Consider the following 12,559-nt stretch of genomic DNA (forward strand, 5'->3'; position numbering starts at 1 on the left):
GTGGGAGGAAACTGGAGCACTCGGAGGAAATCCACACGCTCTAAATGAGAATGTGCAAACTCCACACAGACAGCACCAGAGGACAGAATCAAACCTGGGGCACTGCAGTTGCACCACCTACAGTACCACTGCATCAACCACAGCTTCTGGAGAGGTGGGAGAAAATGAGAGTGTTCTTGGGTGCATGGGTTTCTTTTCTTGCTTGTGCAGGATAGGAGCAATGATTCTGGTGTCTTTGACATCCTTGCATTGCGGATGAGAATGCATAATGGAAAAGCATTTGACAATTCACGGAAAGCACAATCCATTGACCTTTCAGTTCCTGTCTAAGAGGTCACTACATTACATAGTCTGTGGAAATGGAGAAGTACTTGCTGAAACTGGCATAGCAGGTGCTATTTTTGACCAATGTCATTGTACTCTTGTGATGTTATGAGGAGAGCCAACTTCTTACAGTCATACAGCAGGGAAACAGGCCCTTCAGCCCAACTGGTCCATGCTGACCAAGATGCCCATCCAAGCTAGTCCCATTTGCCCACATTTGGCCCATAACCTTCTAAACCTTTCCTATCCATGTACCTGTCTGACTGTCTTTTAAAAGTTGTTATTGTACCTGCCTCAACCACTTCCTCTGGCAGCTCGTTTCACATACCGACAACCCTTCGTGTAAAAAAGTTACCCCTCAAGTTCTTATCAAATCTTTTCCCCTCTCACCTTAAAACCTATGCCCTCTAGTTCTTGATTCTCTTTCCCTGGGAAAAAGACTGAGTGCATTCACCCTATCTATGCCCCTCATGATTTTATACACCTCTAAGATCACCTCTCAGTCTCCTGCGCTCCAAGGAATAAAGTCCCAACCTGCACAACCTCTCTCCATAACTCTGTCCCTTGAGTCCTGGCAACATCCTTGTAAATCTTTTCTGCACTCTTTCCAGTTTAATAACATCTTTCTTAATAGCAGAGCGACCGAAACTGAACACAATACTCCATCTAACCCCAGGCCCCTGTGTGCTTGTACACCCTTACACTATACCCCTCTACTTGTGTTGCTTCTCCTTGTTCTCCCTGCCAGCCTGTAACACCTTCCATTCCTCAGCATCAAACTCTGCCACCTGTTCACCAGTTCACACCAGCTCATCCGCGTTTTATTTATTCAGGTTTCCAGATCTGGGTGTTACTGGTAACACTCACGTTTACTGCTCTGGAGCTGAGCGGTTGGCTGGCTATCTCTCATGGCTACCAGGAGTCCATTCTATGGGTGGGTCACAAGGCCTGCATAAGGACATTAAGAGGCCTGGATAGAGTGGATGTCGAGAGGATGTTTCCAGCAGTGGGAGAGTCTAGGACCAGAGGGCACAGCCTCAGAATAGAAGGACGTCTCTTTGCAACAGAGATGAGGAGGAATTTTTTTTAGCCAGAGGGTGAATCTGTGGAATTCATTGCCACAGACATCTGTGGAGGCCAAGTCATTGGGTGTATTTAAAGCGGAGGTTGATGGTTTCTTGATTAGTAAGGGTGTCAAAGGTTACGGGGAGAAGGCAGGAGAATGGGGTTGAGGGGGAACAATAAATCAGCCATGATCGAATGGTGGAGCAGACTCGATGGGTCGAATGGCCTAATTCTGCTCCTATGTCTTATGGTCAGGAATCACGGACCAGATGGGGACAGCACATCTCCTCCCCAAACAACATCGGTTAACAAGAGCTGTACGACAATCCTGTCATTTTGTATTTGTTATTGCTAATGACTAGACCGTATTTCTTTTAATTCCAGATCTTTAATGGCTGTTGGGATTTCTTATCTAATGTGTAGAACAACACAGGAGGCCATTCAACCTTAAGGAACCATGCTGGCTCCCAGAGGAGCAATCCCTTTAATCACAGTTACCTCCCATTCTCTCCCACCTGCCCATTCGCAGCAACCGATTAACTCACTGACCCAAACGTCTTTGGGATGTGGGAGGAAATTGGAGCACTCAGGGGAAACCCACACAGTCACAGGGAGAAAGTGCAAACTCCACACAGACAGAACCGGAGGTTGGGATTGAACCTGGGTCTCTGGCGCTGTGAGGCAGTGGTTCTACCCACTGTACCTCAGTGCTGTCCTTGGGCCTCTTGATTGCTTGTGCAGGGCTCTGTGTTACTGTTCTACCACCTTCCCACAGTTCAGTCTGCCTCCAATTCTTGTGCACCATCCGGGCCATGTCATCTTCTCGCAGCCACCATCGGGCAGGAGGTACAGAAGCCTGAAGTCCCCACACCACCAGGTTCAAGAACAGCTACTTGACTTCAACCATTTCGTTCTTGAACCAACCTGCACAACCCTAATCACTACCTCAGAATAAGAAACACTTTGACCACTTTGCTCTACAATGGACTCTTCTTTTTGTTCTAGTTGTGTTTTTTCTTGTGTAAATTTTGTATAATTCATGTTTTTCTTGTGAATGTTGCATATCTGATGCTATGTGCTTGTGATGCTGCTGCAAGTTTTACATTGCACCTGTTCATAAACATACTTGTGCATATGACAATAAACTCGACTTTGATCTGGGAATTTTGCTCTAATCATGAATGAATATTAAAAGCAGTCGTCCCAGCACTGACCCCAGGGAAGTCCTCTGTACTCCTCTCTCCAGACCAAGTGACAACCTTTCACCACCACTCTTTGGTCCTTCAAGTAATGTTACCGAGAGGACAAGCTGACAGTAGCTGAGGAATGAGACAACCTCTGGTAATACACTCAATGCAGTCAATGCACTTCAGCGTCAGGGCACTGAAACCAACAATAACGTGGTCTGCCCTCCACCACACGACCCAGGCACTGGTCTCATGTTTTACTCTCGCGGGAAAACTGATAAACAATTCCTTGTTAGTTTGGGCAAGGGGTGATTGTGGGTATGCAGGGGTGTGAAATATTACTTCCTTGGTTTGCAAGCCAGAGATAGTAAAACCTTCCCGGTATTAATTCAGTATCTTGGCGACCAAGTGCCAAGGTTGAAATCAGTCTCATACACAGGAAATGCTTAAGCTTCACTTGATGTAGCTGTGGCTGTGACACTTAACTCTGTACTGTTATTGTTTTTACCTGTACTACATCAGTGCACTCTGTACTAACTCAATGTAACTGCACTGTGTAATGAATTGACCTGTACGATCGGTTTGTAAGACAAGCTTTTCACTGTACCTCAGTACAAGAGACAATAATAAACCAATACCAATACCAATGTGAAACCTGGTAATATTTTGGAAACATGATCGTAGAGTTACATGAATCCTTTTTTCCCCATCCCCCAATGAGATGTTTGCCTGGTTCCACTACCAGATTCCTTTAAAGTTTTTTTTTGGGTTTTTCCAGTTTGTTCCCCTGGCTGCAGTCTGAATCAATAGATCCATAGGTGGGACCATGTACAAGTATGAGGTGTTGCATTTCAGGAAGTCAGACCAGGGTAGGACTTCCACCGTGAACAGTAGGGCCCTGGGGAGTGCTGTAGAACAGAGGGACATTGGAGCCCAAGCACAGTTCCCTGAAAGTGGCGTCAAAGGTAGACAGGATGGTGTAAAAGGGGTTTGACAAGCTGGCCTTCATCAGTCAGGGCACTGAGTATAGGAGTTGGGATGTTATGTTGCAGTTATGCAAGATATTGGTGAGGCCACACCTGGAGTATTGTGTACAGTTTTGGTTGCTCTGTTATAGGAAAGATGTCATTTCGTTGGAAAGAAGATTTAGGAGAATATTGCCAGGATTCGAGGGCCTGGGTTATAGGGAGAGGTTGGGCAGGCTAGGACTTTATTCCTTGGAGCATAGGAAACTGAGCAGTTAACTCACTGAGGTGCATAAAATTATGAGGGCTGTAGATAGGGTGAATACACATGATCTTTTTCTCAGGGAAAGGGAGTCAAGAACTAGAGGGAATAAGATAAGATCTTATTAGTCACATGTACATCGAAATACACAGTGAAATACATCTTTTGCGTAGTGTTCTGGGGGCAGCCTGCAAGTGCTGCCATGCTTCTGGCACCAACATAGCATGCCCACAACTTCCTAACCCGTATGTCTTTGGAATGTGGGAGGAAACCGGAACACCCGGAGGAAACCCACGCAGACACGGGGAGAATGTATAAACTCCTTACAGACAGTGGCTGGAATTGAACCCGGGTTTCTGGCGCTGTAAAGCGTTACGCTAACCGCTACACAACTGTGTGAGAGTTTAAAGGTTTAAAAGGGACCTGAGGGGCAACTTCATGCAGAGCGTGGTGTGTATTTGGAATGAACTGCCAGAGAAAGTGGTTGAGGCACTTAAAAGACACTTGTACACAGAAAGGAAAGGTTCAGAGGGATATGTGCAAATGGGACCAGCTTAGATGGGCACCTTGGTTGGTATGGATGAGTTGGGCCGAAGGGCCTGCTTCCATGCTGTATGACTCTTTGACCTCACTCCAATTGGTCACGATGTCACAGTACGTCTGACAATGAGTTAATGCTGGAGGAGCAATGGGCAAAATCAACCCTATCTTCCAGCAATCACTGTACACGTTTCTCTGAGGGGTGGGGGTTAGGGATGGGGACCAATTGAAATTGTGAGCGGGAAACTCAGTGCTTCAATACCCCTTGTCCAGTGGCATTAATGGCACGGTAGTGTAGCGGTTAGCGTAATGCTATTACAGCGCCAGCGACCTGGGTTCAATTCCTGCCGCTGTCTGTGAGGAGTTTGTACGTTCTCCCCCTGTTCTGCGTGGGTTTTCTCCGGATGCTCTGGTTTTCTCCCACATTCCAAAGACGTACGGGTTAGGAAGTTGTGGGCATGTCACGTTGGCGCCGGAAGCGTGGCGACACTTGTGGCTGTCCCCAGAACACTCTACGCAAAAGATGCATTTCACTGTGTGTTTCAATGTACATGTGACTAATAAAGAAATCTTATCTTACAATCATGTTACTGTTATCCAGCTTCGATGAATCAATCAGCAATCTTCAACTTTATGGCTCGATACCATGGATAAAAGCCATGTTAACAGTTTCCAGATCCTTGTTAAAAAAACTGAGTTAGATATGACATCAAGATGGTTAGCAAGATGGAGTCGTAGATTCATCGAGCAATACAGCACGGATACAGGCCCTTCGGCCCAACCAGTCCATGCTGACCACGGTGCCCACCCAGTTAGTCCCAATTTCCTGCCTTCGGCCCATATCTCTCTAAACCCCGCCCCTCCATGTATCTATCCAAGTAAGATAAGATATCTTTATTAGTCACATGCACATCGAAACACACAGTGAAATGCATCTTTTGTGTAGAGTGTTCTAGGGCAGCTGCAAGTGTCGCCACACTTCCAGCGCCAACATAGCATGTCCACAGCTTCCTAACCCGTACGTCTTTGGGATGTGGGAGGAAACTGGAGCACCGGAGGAAACCCATGCAGACACACGGGGAGAACGTACAAACTCCTTACAGACAGCAGTGGAATTGAACCTAGGTGGCTGGCGCTGTAATAGCGTTGCGCTAACCGTTATACAAGTGTTTTGTAAATGACACTATTTTACCTGCCTCAACCATTTCCTCTGGCAACTTGTTCCATATACCCACCACCCTCTGGGTGAAAAATTTGCCCCTCAGGTCCCTTTTAAATCTCTCTCCTCTCACCCATGGAGGCCCATGGAATAACAGGGTCACTGGATCAGAAATTGGCTTAATGGTAGAAAACAAGAGTTATTTTCAGAGTTCAGATTGGAGGATGGTAGGTGAGCATCAGAATTGAAAGCACACTTGGGAAATGCACCAGAAATATCATGTCTCCATAACTTGTTGGAAGGAAGGAAAGGAACACTACCCTCAGGAATTTGAAGGTAGACGTATCTCCAGGACAGTACAAGGGCAACTGGTCCTTGGCTGTCACAGGGGCTAAATCCTGGAACTGCCTGCCCAACAGCAAAGTGGAAGTACCTTCAATAGAAGGATTGCTGTGGTTTGAGGCAGCTCACCACCACTTTCTCAAGGGCAATGAGGCAGGGGCAATAAATGCTGGCCTTGTCAGTGACACCCAGACCCCAAAAGATAACTCTGGCGATTCACCTTATTCTGAAATCTGGTTTCTTCCTTAGAAACAAACTTGGAACAGAACTGAATTTCCATGGCTTTACAAATGCAGTCATTTGAGCGGGAAGAATAGATAACTAGACAGGGAAAGATGCCAAAACTATACAATTACTTCCCATGTGCCACTCCACTTGACATTTCAAGAAGGACCTGTACCACAAAAGGCCTTGCACAACTGAGAACACCACAATTCACTTAAAAAATGTCACTGCTTAATATCAGATTCACACGGCACAGAACCAGGCCCTTTGTCCCACCACGTCCATGCTGACCTTTTTGCCCATCTGCACCAATCCCATTTGCCTGCACTAGTACTGTATCCTGCTATGCCTTGTCTATTTAAGTGTCTGTCTAAATGCCTCTTACAGGTAGTATTGTACCTGATTCCACCACCACCTCTGGCAGTGAGTTCCAGATATCGACCACTCTCTGTGTAAAAATCTCACCCCTCAGATCCCCTTTAAATATTTCTGAACAGTCCATGAACACTACCTCATTATTCTTCTTTTGCACTATTTATTTATTTTTGTAATTTAAGGATCCTCACCAACCGGGACATGCCCTCTTCATGTTACTACCATCGGGGAGGAGGTACAGGAGCTTGAAGACCCACACTCAACAATTCAGGAACAGCTTCTTCCCCTCCGCCATCAGATTTCTGAACGGTCCATGAACCCATGAACACTACCTCGTTATTCCTCTTTTGCACTATTTATTTATTTTTGTAACTTATAGTAATTCTTATGTCTTTGCACTGTACTGCTGCTGCAAAACAACAAATCTCACGACATACGTCAGTGATAATAAACCTGATTCTGATCCTGAACCTATGACTTCTTGTTTTTGATATCCCTCCCATGGGAAAAAAGACTTGACTATCTACCATATCTATGCCTCTCATAATCTTATATACTTCTATTGGGTCCTTTGCTCCTGAGAAGACAAACCCAGCCCATCTAATCTTTCCCATAACTAAAGTCCTCCAATCCAGGCAACATCCTGGATTGTACTCAGTGCGCTCTGTACTAACTCAATGCAACTACACTGTGTGATGAATTGACCCGTAGGATCGGTATGCAAGACATGTTTTTCACTGTACCTCGGTACAAGTGACAATAATAAACCAATTCCAATACCAATCCTGGTGAATCTCTTCTGCACTCTCTCTAGCGCTATCACATCCCTCCTATGGTGTTGAGATCAGAACTGCACACAATACTCCAATGTAATTGGAATTGGAGACAAATCTGTCCATAAAGTGTTGGGGTGGAGGTTGATGTGTGGGGGGATGGTTGACCAGCTAATTCTGGGATATGGAGCAGGGCGTGAAGAAAGAACAGAATGCACACCAACATAATCTGGGGGTGGATTATCTCTCTCCCCGCCCCAAACACTCCCCCCCCCCGCCAACTCTCATCCAATGCCTGTGTTTTTAATGGGTGCTTACTCCCCTGTAGTCTTTAGCTAAATTCCACAAGCCTTCTGCAGATTACAAACGTGAAGAAACAGCGAGGATAAGGCGGGGGTTTATGTTCGCAAGGGCTCCTCCAACTACTGAACGCACAGACCGTGGCTGCTGATATTTCCCGCGGAGGAACCTCTTGCATTTGACCAAATCCCAAAACTGGACGAGAATTACCGTCAGGACGATTTAAAGGAACGCTGCCTTTAAAGGAAGATTAAACGCTTGGCAAGACAGTTCGCAGAGGGAATAAGCCCGTAAATCACAATGCACTCGACTGACACAACATGTTTGCGAACAAATGGAAAATAACATTTGCCAGAAGACGCTTCAATGAACTTGGTATCCCTTTAATTTGCAAGCACGTGTTCCCGGCTTGCAACCCACAGAGCCGTGTTTATAAACATCTCACTGAATTGGGTAGGATGTTGCCGGTTCGGGTTGACTTCGTCCGCAGGCGCTCTGCAGAACGACCGCAAGTTGCTATCCCGACCCGAGGGGACAGACAAGTTATCCAGACCACCTCCTGTACAACTCGGGAGCCCAAGGCTAACAGCATGCCCACCAAACAGCTTGACAGATGACCGCCAGCAATGCAATTCATTTTCAAAATACCGTATTCATAAAGTTTATTTTTTTAAAGCAATTTTGCAAATTGGTTGGAGGAGAACCAATTGGTCCATTCTCCAGGAGATTAGTAACCATTTTATAAAGTAAACACACACTGATGATGGCACACCGAGGCTCGTTGTAAGTGGGGGAATAGGGACAAAGTTATTGATAAAGGACTGGGGAAGGATGGGGTGGGGGGGGGGGGGGGGAAAGATACGGGTGAGGCAGGGGTGACCAGCACAAATTCTGGGATGTGCGGCGGGGTCGTGTCCATGACGCCCCTCTGTTTTACGGGGGGGGGGGCAGGTTCAACCAGAGGGCACTTTGGAATCTGACACATGTTCCTCCACACACACACACACACACACACACACACACACACACACACACACACACACACAGAGTCAGTGGGGGGGGGGGAAGGGTCAGATTCTATGGAACGGGGGGGGGAAGGTCAGATTTTATGGGATGGGGGAAGGGTCAGATTCTATGGGATTGGGGGAAGGGTCAGATTTTATGGGATTGGGGGAAGGGTCAGATTCTATGGGATTGGGGGAAGGGTCAGATTCTATGGGATTGGGGGGGGGGAACGGTCAGATTCTATGGGACTACATGACCCTTCCCACCTAGCTCCAATCCACGGGAAAGTTCTCAATGCAAACCACAGGAGGTACACGTTACTGGCACCGGGCAGGGGAGGGTGTCAGAGACCCGGACCAAGGGGCGGGGGGGGGGGGCTTACCTCTCGGGTGAAGAGGAGGGCGGCATCGTGCCGCTCCGTCTGCCCGTCCGCCTCGCCGTACCGGGCGTGTTGCCACTCGCAGAAGCTCTTCAGGGTGGTGGCGGCGTTCTTGTTGACCCGCGGACCTTCGGCCGCATCGCCGATGACCGTGATGTTGACCACGGCCAGGCGCACCGGGTTCTCAATGCTGGCGTGGCCGAACAGCTTGGAAGCGATGGAAGCCAGCGTCAGCAGGTAGTGCTGGATGTTGCGCCCGTACTTGGCGGACATGGAGGCGTCGGCCACCAGCAGCAGCTTCACGTACCGTGGCCGGGACACCGAGCGCTTGGAGCGGCCGGGCAGCTTCGGCTCCCCCGGGCTGTCGGAGGAGTTGGGATGCTTGCGCCTGGCGGGCTGCCCGTCCTTGTCACGGATCTCGCAGCGGCTGGGCTGCCCCAAGGTCTGGAACCTGAAACCATCCCTGGAGAAGATGTGAAGCACCGGCTCCGAGCCATCCCCGAACGCCCGGTGCCCCCGGGATCCCGTGCCGGCCAACAACGGGCTGATGGTGTAACGCGAGTTGCCCAGGGCAAAGAAGCCATCCAGAGCCCCGCACACGTTGAAGACGGCCAGCGACTCTGGGTTACTGTCCACCGTTCCCCGGTAGTAGCAGCGGCCGCTCGTCCCTTCGCCCAGCTCCAAGCCCCCCAGCACAGAGGCGCCGAAGCGGGGCGAGGTGACAGCTTCGTCCCGCTGCAGGTCCAGCAGGAACCTCTTGCCGTCCGCGTACAGCATGTAACCGAGCTTGCCGTCCCCCGCGTAGATCCGATCCACCGCCTGCACTATCCCGCTCCTCTTCCTCCATCCCGGCCGCAGGGGGAACAGATTCCGCTCGGCGTGCCTCCGACCGAGAGCCGGCGGCTCACCCGCAAGGCACAGCACCGGCACACTCCACACGGCGAGCAACCACAACATTGTCCGCAGGCAATGCAGGGGATAATAAGAAAAAAAAAATGCGATAAAAAATGAACCGGTCGCTAAATAATTATCTCAAAGCTAAATCATGAAAAGACACCGCAAACTTCCCAAGTTCCCAAATGTTTAGCCTTGCAATGTTTATTTTGCAAGTAAAGTTATTTGCAAAGCTGCTGTCACCTCCCCCTCCTCACTGCGACCAGCGGAGAAGGGAGTCGAGTCTAAGAGGGAAGGTAGAGTACCATTGAATTTATAGCGAGTTCTCATACCGGCACCGGCTGCAACAGATCGTCACCGCTGCGTGTTAAAGGCGAGGTTCCCACCGCACCCTCCCCCTTCCCTTTGGCAATAGCCTGGCGGTAACCCAATCACCGCCGTCCAAACAGCGTCACCCGTTTACTCAGTCAAGACCTGATTGTGAAAGCGACGTGGGTTCACACTCTCCAACCACGCACCCCAAACTTGGCGGCGCGAAATATTGTTCGTAATGACCAATCGTAAAGTCTGGGTCACTGGTTCAACGATGGCTGATTATCTGATTACATCCCAGGGACAGTCATTTTCAAGGAAAGCTTATTGGGGGAAATGATGCCAGAATCGTCTCTCTCGCTCTCTCTCTATGCACCTGCACGCAGCCTTTAATCTTACTGTAAGTTGACAGGGGCTAGACATTAAAATGCTGGAGGAACTCAGCGGGCCAAGCTCCGGGCCGTTTTTTCTTGCTCCAGATTCCAGCATCTGCAGTCTCTTGTGTCTCCCGAGTTGGCAAGGGAATTGGTTAATGGAATTTTGCCTTCGAAAAGCGGGTTGACATCTTTAGCGCAGTGATGTGGGATGGACATAGCGAGTAACAACATGTAAAGGCACTAATAACTAAACACTTGGACAGGTACATGGATAGGAAAGGTTTAGAGGGATGCGGGCCAATGGGACTAGTTTAGATGGGTATCTTGGTCGGCATGGACTGGTTGGGCCGAAGGGCCTGTTTCCGTGCTGTATTACTCGATTAGGAAGCTCTTAGGTTTGTAGTCCAACCTGCACTTGAGTGCACGGTGCCTGGGTCGTGAAGGGAACCCCTCGTCGTGGAGAAACGCTACCTGTCGGAGAGTCCCTGTCCCATTTGCTGAGTCCCGCACGGGGTTGGCTGGGGTGTGATGCCCCTTCACTTGGCCGGGCAGGTGAATCCCAGTCCCGAATAGGAGCAAGGGCAGGCGCCTCCGGGAAAGGGGAGACCATGGAACTGCGTTCCTTGCGCACCTCCCCCCCCTCCCCCTCCGTCTCCCCCCTCTCTGCCCACCCCCGAACGCTTTGCAAAACCATCTGCGACGGGACATCTTTCATTCACAGTCTCAACCGGTATATAATTTCTGGGTGAGAATTTGAGGAATGTGCAAACATTACTTCACATGAAAGGAGGTGTTTAAAAATGTAACCGTTTCCCAAATTACTGGTTTCATTCTAGCGGAGAACGTTACTGCCGCCTCTTATCCCACGTCTTAGCCGGGAGTTTGTGCTTTGTGTAAATACAACACAGAGAAAGACCCGCATCTAACCTCATCCACCTGGTTGTGATGACTGACTGCCGACCGTTGATGTGAGGTGGCAGACTTGTTCTGTTTTCAGAACAACCGCATGTACTGAAATATACAGAATGATGTTTTGCATGCACTAAAATCTTGCACAGTTATATTTAGGAAATTTTAATCGCCGAAACAATGAATCCGTGCAATACTGATTGTTGATGTAAAATTCGAAAAGTTAAGTCTATACTCTATGTGCCCAGTAGGGAGCAGTGTTCATAGACTGCGAGCGGGAAACACAGGTTCAGTCTGTATGTGCGACTATTCCGTGTAATTTCCAGCATGATTCTGCCTACACATAGATAAACGCACGCATTTGTTACTATCTATCTATCTATCTATCTATCTATCTATCTATCTATCTATCTATCTATCTATCTATCTATCTATCTATCTATCTATCTATCTATCTATCTATCTATCTATCTATCTATCTATCTATCTATCTATCTATCTATCTATCTCTATGCCTATCTATCTGTCTATCTATCTATCTATCTATCTATCTATCTATCTATCTATCTATCTATCTATCTATCTATCTATCTATCTATCTATCTATCTATCTATCTATCTATCTATCTATCTGTCTATGTCTATGCCTATCTATCTGTCTGTCTGTCTGTCTATCTATCTATCTATGTTTGTCTATCTATCTCTATCTATGTCTATCTATCTGTCTGCCTATCTGTCTGTCTATCTATCTCTATATATCCACCTATCTATCTCTATCTATATGTTTGCCTATCTGTCTATATCTATCTATCTATTTATCCATCTATCTATTTATCTATCTATTTGTCTGTATGTGTCTATCTATCTATCCTATCTATCTATCTATCTGTCTGTCTGTCTGTCTATCCATGTCCATCTGTCTATCTGTCTCTCGATCCATCTGTCGTGTGTATGTATATTCCTGTATTTGGGAATAAACACACAATCTACAAATAACATTACGTATCAGTGGCAAAGTACTTGGACGCAGTTGCTGGGAATGTTTCCTTTCTGACCTCTTGGATCCATTTGGCAGCTGGGACCTTAGTGCCTGGGAAAGGAACAGAGGAAGAACATTGAAGGAAATTACAGTGCACGGGTGATAATTTGAAGAATTCTCCGAGGAG

At 47.8% G+C, this 12,559-nt stretch overlaps 1 protein-coding gene across 1 annotated transcript in view; it reads right to left on the reverse strand.

Annotated features, from left to right (window-relative positions):
* Positions 1-11,656, reverse strand: part of LOC127569393 (A disintegrin and metalloproteinase with thrombospondin motifs 5) — a 55,661-nt gene extending 44,005 nt beyond the window's left edge. The window contains exon 1 of the mRNA XM_052013994.1: positions 8,905-11,656. Coding sequence (XP_051869954.1) covers positions 8,905-9,858 — 954 coding nt within the window. The 5' untranslated portion in view covers positions 9,859-11,656. The remainder of the gene's footprint in view (positions 1-8,904) is intronic.
* Positions 11,657-12,559: the final 903 nt, after the last annotated feature.

This window comes from Pristis pectinata, chromosome 4, assembly GCF_009764475.1.
Source record: "Pristis pectinata isolate sPriPec2 chromosome 4, sPriPec2.1.pri, whole genome shotgun sequence".
Classification (NCBI taxonomy): Eukaryota; Metazoa; Chordata; class Chondrichthyes; order Rhinopristiformes; family Pristidae; genus Pristis; species Pristis pectinata.